General features: G+C 36.8%; 1 protein-coding gene across 1 annotated transcript; it reads left to right on the top strand.

The window, feature by feature from the left end:
* Positions 1–784: 784 nt before the first annotated feature.
* LOC145666073 (uncharacterized) lies at positions 785–2,738 on the top strand. The gene is made up of 2 exons (XM_081733170.1): positions 785–1,493; positions 2,653–2,738. Exons 1-2 carry the CDS (start codon positions 785–787, stop codon positions 2,736–2,738), a joined length of 795 nt encoding a protein of 264 aa, XP_081589296.1.
* Positions 2,739–8,976: the final 6,238 nt, after the last annotated feature.

Raw genomic sequence — 8,976 nt, 5'->3', positions numbered from 1 at the left:
AAATATATATGTAAAAATTTTATAATAAATAAATAAATATTAATAGCCTATATGCACTTTTCTTGTTCCTTTTCTATCACATCCAACAATTTCTCCCATTGTTGGTGTATACTCATATCGCTTGTCCAATTAATTAAGTTCTCCTCTTGTTCTCTCTTCATTCTTCTAGCCTCTTTGCACTTTATAATAATTTTCCTGTTCTCTCTCTCTAAACCCCTAGCCCCCTCGCAATCTATTTTATGTCCCGTTTCCTTCACATGTTCGTATATAGCGTTATTATCTCTTTTCAGTCTAACATCATCCTTATGTTGTTTTAATCTGTCCATAAGCCTTTTCCCCGTCTCCCCTATGTATTTCATGTCACACTCACTACACTTTACTTCATATATCACTCCTTCTTCCTGCTCCTCTATATGATTTTCCTTCCTTTTCCTTTTCTTCCTTATGCACTTCAACAAAGTTTCTCCTCCTTTTCTATAAATCTTCACACCACCTTTCCTTAATAACTTCTTCAGCACTTCGGTCTTTTCGCCTATGCTCTGAATTCCATACCACTTCTTGTCTTCCTTTTCTTTCCTTGTCTTCCTTTCATATTATCTTCTTTTCTCTTTCTCCTAAACTGCTCTATCCTATATCCATTATTGTTCAATTGTTTGTAGAATTTTTCCAAATCTTTTTTCTTTCCCTCTTCCTGGCTGTTGATGTTGTCTATCTTCCTTTCCATGTTCCTAATGAAATTCTTCTTACTTGCTTTCTCTACATCACTTCTCCAAGGATTCCTGTTATGAAAGGATTTCCTAAAGTACATAAGAAGGACGTGAAGCTAAGACCAGTACTGGACTGCAGAGGTAACTATTTTGAACCACTAGAGGAGAAATTAAGAGAGATAATGGACGACATCAGAGAAGGACACAAGACATGCGGAGTGAAGAACACGGAAGAATTGAGGAAGAGGATAGATGAGATTAAGTGGAATCAGGAGAAGGTGTTAATGTTATTTGTAGATGTTAAAGCCATGTTCACCAGTATAAGAAGGAATTATGTCATGAAGGCAATAGAAGAGGAGATGGAAGGGAAAGTTATACGTCAGTGGAAAAAAGAGCAAGTCATAAGAGCGCTTAAGACTTTGTGGGAAAATACCTATTGCATAATTGGAGAAAGACTAGTTAAGATAAAAGAAGGTTTCAGCATTGGATCCAAGCTGAGTCCAGTTCTAGCGGAAATAGTAATGAACAAGTGGGAGAAAAAAGTGACAGAACAAGCAGGAGGAAAGTTACTGTTCTTTTGCAGGTATGTTGATGATTGTTTAGGCATATGGACAAAGAATAGAAATCAACTGGAGAAATGTGTTGAAAGTATAGAAGACCAAGAGAAAGGCATAAGGTTAGAATTAGAAGTTGAAGAAAATAACTCTATCAATTTCATGGATATGAAGATAGAGAAGCAAGGTGAGAAAGTGACTACAAGTTGGTATCAGAAACCGTGTTGGGCAGGTATTTATTACCACTCGAGAAGTGATGTAGACAAAGCAACTAAGAAGAATTTCATTAGGAACATGGAAAGGAAGATAGACAACATCAACAGCCAGGAAGAGGGAAAGAAAAAAGATTTGGAAAAATTCTACAAACAATTGAACAATAATGGATATAGGATAGAGCAGTTTAGGAGAAAGAGAAAGGAAGATAATATGGATAGGAAAGAAGAGGAAGACAAGAAGTGGTATGGAATTCAGAGCATAGGCGAAAGGACCGAAGTGCTGAAGAAGTTATTAAGGAAAGGTGGTGTGAAGACTTATAGAAAAGGAGGAGAAACTTTGTTGAAGTGCATAAGGAAGAAAAGGAAAAGGAAGGAAAATCATATAGAGGAGCAGGAAGAAGGAGTGATATATGAAGTGAAGTGTAGTGAGTGTGACATGAAATACATAGGGGAGACGGGGAAAAGCTTACGGACAGATTAAAACAACATAAGGATGATGTTAGACTGAAAAGAGATAATAACGCTATATACAAACGTGTGAAGGAAACGGGACATAAAATAGACTGGGAGGGGGCTAGGGGTTTAGAAAGAGAGAACAGGAAAATTATTAGAAAGTGGAAAGAGGCTAGAAGAATAAAGAGAGAACAAGAGAACTTAATTAATTGGACAAGTGGTATGAGTATACACCAACAATGGGAGAAATTGTTGTATGTGATAGAAAAGGAACAAGAAAAATGCATATAGGCTATTAATATTTATTTATTTATTATAAAATTTTTACATATATATTTAGTTATTTATTTTTCTTATTTAATATTTTCTATTTGTTATTTACTTTTCTTTGTATATCATCTGTTTAAAGAACCTTTAGAAAAAGTGAAAGGGCTCATTATATTTTTCTGTTGGCGCGGAATTGCCTTTATCCTCACTGGTTCCCTCCGACCAATGAGAGAGAAGAAAAGGGCGTGGCCTTTCACTTTCTCGTGTATATAAGATCTGCTGTCACCTGTTTTTTCTTAGTGTTTGTGTCTGATGAAGAGGACGTTAGGTCCTTGAAACTGTAACGCATTGTAAGCATAGTTTTTAATATATTTCATTCTGCTCTGGTCAGAACTGTGTTTTATTTGTTACTCTACTTATCCAGAGCCATGGAGTTTGTTCATTATGATGTTCCAGTGGAACACACCAACGAAGGGCTGGCGGAAACGTTCATTGAACAGAATTTTGAGGAAGAAGAAATAGAAAAGCGAAAGAGGAAATAAAACCTCGTTTTAGAACGGGACCCAAGAACAAAAGCGAATGCCATCTCGTGATCGAAACGAACGCGAGCATAAGAAGGAAGCTGATTGGAGAAGGTAAAGTACATCTGATGCATGAGGTAAACGTAGTCAATGATTTTATAACAATCCCAACATATGTTTGTTTTGTTTCGACCATGGTCACGTAAGTAAACATTGCAATAAGAAGCAAAAAATCTGCATAGAGCGCGAAACCATGGTCACTAACGTTCAAGTTGTATTGAAAAAGACAAGGCAAAGATCTGTATACCATGCAACAAAAGAAAAAAGAAATGTGAGGCTAAATCGGAGAAGGACTGTGCGACCTACAAAATGTTTTACAAGCGCACCATCGCAAGAATAGACTATGATGGATAAGCATCCTAAAAGATTTATTTATAAACAAGAGGGATAAGAAACCAAAGGTAAAAAGAAAAGTCAGTCCAATATAATAAGAGACAAAATTAGGTCTGAAAACAGAAGCAAGAACTTCCTAAAAGCAAAATTTGAAGATTGGCTTGAAAAATCAACACCAGTAAACAGTGCTGAAAAGTATATAATAGAAGGCGGATATATCGATCTTGAAGATAGATTACGAACACGTGTGTAATGCATCTCATTAATCCTGATTTGACAACATTTCCAAAAGGTTTTGCGGAGAACGTGATTAAAAGTCATGAAAACTTTAAAATAGACAAAATGCATTATGTAGATATTAAAGAGTGAAACAAAGTTATCAGAGTATATTACTCCTCGAATAAGTTTCGCACCAACTTCATTCATATAAAGTGAAATAAGGAATCGGCCCTGGAGGACCTAGAAATAGTGTTAAGATTTATTCTAACCTTGGAGGTAAGCAAATATAAAATAAGAAATTCTAGTCCTAGCACTTGCGATGGGGTTATGTGGCAAAACACCACAAGAGGTCATCCAGACACTACTCACAACAACAAAAATATACAAAAACTAATACTAAAAATGAAAATAATGGACACAATACTCCTCCGTAGCTCAAAATTAGCACTTGAGTGTTACGAAAAGGAATGTAGCGAGACAGTTTGTCATGAGTACAAGGAGAATGAATTAAGAAAAGACTTAGAACACCCACAAACAAAACTAATGGAAGAAAATGTTAAGTAGATGGAAAAGAAAAGAGATTGGGATGCATTCGTCAAGATGGAGAGACTACTAATAGGAAAGAAAAAAAATGAGAACGAAGAAATACCGGACACGGAAAAAATATATAAAAACATTGAAACGCATATGATTTTTGAAAGATTAGAAGAGCCTAAATTGCTATCTACGGCATTGAGACGCTTAGTGCGACAACATATTGAACTCGGGAAAACCATTGTCTTCCCGCAATTGGAAGACGTGGATGAAATACAACTAAAGGCAAATGGGATAACATCTGATCCACACAATCTTTTAGAACATGTCAACAAAGTATACAAGAAAAGAGGATGACACTGGACTTGAAAAAGGTGTATAGAGAGTTCGCTAAACAACATGGGAGAATCGTCTATGACCAGGAAGCAGAATCGCCACACTGCCACGTCAAACGTTTTAATCCTTGACCATCAAAATGGTTGAACTAACTACACACAATAAGATCAAAATCATGCAGATCAACGCAGTAAACTCAATAACGGTCATGGAGAAGATTGAAATATATGCAGAAAAAGAGGAGATAGATATTATTCTCATACAGGAACCCTACACCAAAAACAATAAATTAACAGTAATGGGATTAAAGGATATTATCTATGCAAGAAAGAAACCTAAGAAAACTAACACAGGTGATAAACCAGGCAAGGACAAGAAACCGAACAAAAATAACACAGGGAAGATACTAATGGCGGTTATAGTAAATAGAAACAAGAATTTCAAATCATTAAATTTAATTCAATTTAGAGATCCGTGGACAATTAGCATCGATGAACATAGACATGAAATCAGATGAAAATACCACCGAGAAATGATGAACAAATAGAAGAAACTACGAAGGAAGAGATAATAGCGTACATAAAAATGGTGAAAAACAAAAAATCTGCAGGACCGGACAATATAAAATCAGAAATATACAAGGATCAAATGGAGAAATGGGCACCATACTTATCGAGACTGTGCAATTTGAGTCTAAAACAGAGAAGAGTACCTAAAAACTGGAAGAAAGACAATTTAGTCATAATCAAAAAGAATGACGACAAAATGAATGACGATCCAAAAGCGTACAGACCAATATGTCTCCTAAACACAATTGGCAAACTCTTCGAGAGAGTTATCGCACAAAGATTAAACAAATACAGAAATATAGAAAATGATAGACTACAACATGGTTTTCGGAAAGGAAGAAGTATTGAGACTAGTGCTCTCAAACGGGTCGGGTTGACCCGACCCGACCCGTAACCCGACCCGACCCGAGTCGGGTCGGGTCAGGTCAACTCGGGTCGGGTTATTGGGTCGGGTCAGTCGGGTCAGCTCGGGTCGGGTTGTCGGGTCAGGCTAATCGGGTCGGGTTGTCGGGTCGGGACAGCTTGGGTCGGGTTGTCGGGTCGGGTCATTCGGGTCGGGTTGTCGGGTCGGGTCAATCGGGTCAACTCGGGTCGGGTTGTCGGGTCGGGTTATTCGGGTCGGGTCAATCGGGTCAACTCGGGTCGGGTTATCGGGTCGGGTCACTCGGGTCGGGTTATCGGGTCGGGTTGTCGGGTCGGGTTATCGGGTCGGGTTGTCGGGTCGGGTCAGTCGGGTCAGTTCATTTTGGTCAACTGAGTTTAGGTTGAGTTTAAACTCGGCTGGAGTCGAAAGCTGCTGTTTTTCACTAGCTGCCTAATTAAAAATAGCAATTTTCAATTGATTTTATAGAAACCATAAATCTATTTTGAACACTTGCAGCTAGTGTTTTTATGATAAATGCTTATTTTTCTACTTGTGTGTACTTTAATTTTTAAATCTGGAAGATTGATTTTACCAATCGACTGTAATATTAATATCTACGCCAATATGGAGTCTGGATTTAGAACAAAACTAGAAGTAGTTTAAGCAACACCAAAAGAGAGATTGGATATGGACGACCAAGCCCAAGCAGGGCCGCGGTGGCTCAGTGGTAGAGAATTCATCTCTGGTGCATGGTGTCCAGTAGCGTAGCTAGAGTTTTTTCAGGGGGGGGGACAATGAAGGGCCCAAGAGGATTTTGAGGGGGACATCTCCAATATATATATATATATATATATATATATATATATATATATATATATATATATATATATATATATATATATATATATATGTGTGTGTGTGTGTGTGTGTGTGTGTGTGTATTCGAGGTGAATGTTTCCATCTTTATTGTTCATGATTTTACTCTTTGGAAAAGAGTGAAAATATAAGAATCTAGTACCTCAAACAACTAGGATTCATTAATGCAATTGATTTCTAATATAAGTAAATAGTTATTTAATCATGGCGTTTAAAATATGTGTAGCTGGTTGACTTAAGTGGAAGCAAATACACTTTTACAGGTAAAGAAAATAACTTATAGGTTCATGCCTCTACTTGAAGAGGATCTTTCTATTCGTGTGGGCAGCAGCAAACATATCCACAACTTGTTAAAGATCTAACGATTTAGGAATTTTCTTCTCAATATAAAGTAACACTAAGTTTTTCAACCTATCATGAGTCATTGACTTGCGTATACAAGTCTTTAATCTTTTCAAAGAAGAGAATGACCTTTCACATGTAGCACTAGAAACTTATATAATCACAGAGATGATACCTAGCTTGTAGGTTTGTAGGAATGCGTTTTTGTAGACACAAAGATGATCAACGAAATTCGTTAAGGAATCAGCTTTCGTTTTCTTCTCGTCTTCATACAACCTAATTGTTAGAGCAACCCACATTATGCTTTATTTCTTGTTTAATTATGCTTTTTTTAAATTATGCTTTATTGTTAATTTCAATGATTATTTTACATTAATCGTGTATAATGTATATTTATTATACATCAAATATTCTAAATATCTTGATCTATTTATTGATATTTTTTGCAACTAGTTTCTCTCATATTTAATGAACTTTCTACTTAATTCATTGTAAAGAGATGTGCTTTGCTCAAATAAATTTTTTCTATCATTTGTGTGCGCCTTACAGGTACATATATACAGAAAGGGAAAGTAAAAGATGCCACCAAAAAGTACAGAAACTGCTTAAGTTCAAAAAGTAAATATCACAATACAGTGATGACGCCAGAGGGGGGCAAGGGGGCGAGCGCCCCCCTAGTAGCTACTTCTGCCCCCCTGACTGCCACCTAGACTGCCCCCCCAGACTCGTACAATCTTTAAACATTCTTCATGTAGTATTATATATCAGTATCATAACCAATCTCATTGACAAATTGTAGTCTACTTTCCATGAATTTACTATGTGGCAGATTAATCCTCAAGCTTTCTTCTTTGAGCGTCTGGGTATGCACGCATATTTCTGTTTTCTAATTTAGCCCCTTTTGAGGTAAATTTTAGTTATACTTCTTTCTTATGATTTTTAATAATTGTGCCTAGCGAACAATAGTAGATTTGGTCGACTTGTTTTCTTCTCATTGGATCAACTTCGATTGGAAACAAAAGAAAGGTAAAACCAGTTACGTAACTTGTTTGTATTTGTCCAGGTTTGAAGTTTTCAGTTTCATATTTTGTTTTATTTAAAACTTCTTTTTTCTGATACATTATTCTCGGCTTCCAATATTCAGAGGATGTGCATATAACAGCTTAGTTTGCAACTACCAGGGCTTAATTTTTTGAAGGAGATAAAAAGAGTTGTGTTTTCCCTTCCTGCAAATGATAATAATAAAATTATGGAATGAAATTGATTCCCAATAAAATGTATTGTCAGAGTGCTGATCTTTAGTTAGTAATTGGTTTATACTAGTGCTCCTTTACTTATTTTGTTTCAAAGTACTGACGTGACGTCTACCATATTGACTAGGAACTGCTGAAAAATTCGTAGCCCAACCCAGAAGGAGTGCACGTGGATTGGTGAAGTTTTACTTCTTCTTCTCTTCCCCCGCGAGTCAATATACTACCTTGTACAGTGCTCCAGCTTTTGCAGAAAAGTTAAAAAAATCTAGATTTCCTCGCACCACTGTTCGTAGCACTACCCCTATCAGATCTAAAATGGCGTCTTTCAAGTGTTATTTAAGTTTGGGAAATAAGTACACGTAATAGTTAGACGGAGCTAAATCTGCGGAATAAGAATGATGATCTAGACATTGAAATCCTAGATTATGCAATGTCAGTTATGTTCGCAGGGGCTTGATGGACAGGTGTGTTCTCCTGAAGGAACATAATTCCTTTCTTTTCATTTTCCGCAGCGTTGAACTTTGAATTTTTCTTTCAGTTTTATAAGTAATGTAGAGATTCTGGATTAAATATCTGACCATTGAGGAGGTAGTCTACCACTCCATACTTATACCAGAAGAATGTTCTAAACAGTTTCTCAACCTACTTCTGTGTCTTGAACTTCTTGGGGCGATGGAGAAATGAGTGCTACTACTCCATTGACTGTTGTTCCGATTCAGGATCATAGTGGTACAACCATATTTCATCTATGGTTACTATTCGTCAGCGAAATTGATCAGCATTACGGTCAAATTGGAAGAATACTTCTCTTAATGCCGTTACCCTTTTATTCTCCTGACATATATTTTGGGAACCCATTATGCCGAGAACTTGCGCATACCCAAGCCATTCTGAATTATGCTACCGACGAGTTCCAAAGAAATGCCCAGAATCCCTGACACAAGTTTTGCTGAGAAGGTAAAAACTGAGAAAGCGGGGTGCAGACCTCAGACTATAATAAATATAAATAGCTTAAATTATTTTTGTCACACAAAAACTGGGGTGGCCTAGGCCCTCCGGCCCCGGGCTATATCCACCACTGGCTGAAATGCTGCAATTTTCAAGAATAATGTCACAAATTGCATCCATGATTCCAGGAAGAGTCATTGCTTTTAATCATCCTGGATGTAAAACATAATTTGTTGAGAAAATGCTACGTTTATACTAAGCCACTTACTTCTTCACCACTATATATAACGGAGGAGAGTCCCGTGGTGTTTCACTGATTTCCTAATTAATTTACTTCGGTGACTTTCCTTGGTGGAACAAAAATGTTATAACAGTAAGGATCTGGATGTTCGTGAAATTATCTGTTTGGGCACACATAATCACTT

This window comes from Thermobia domestica, chromosome 12, assembly GCF_964235325.1.
Source record: "Thermobia domestica chromosome 12, izTheDome1.hap1.1, whole genome shotgun sequence".
Taxonomy (NCBI): domain Eukaryota; kingdom Metazoa; phylum Arthropoda; class Insecta; order Zygentoma; family Lepismatidae; genus Thermobia; species Thermobia domestica.
The sequence above is the reverse complement of the archived record's forward strand: the minus strand, read 5'-3'. Positions and strand labels throughout refer to the sequence as shown.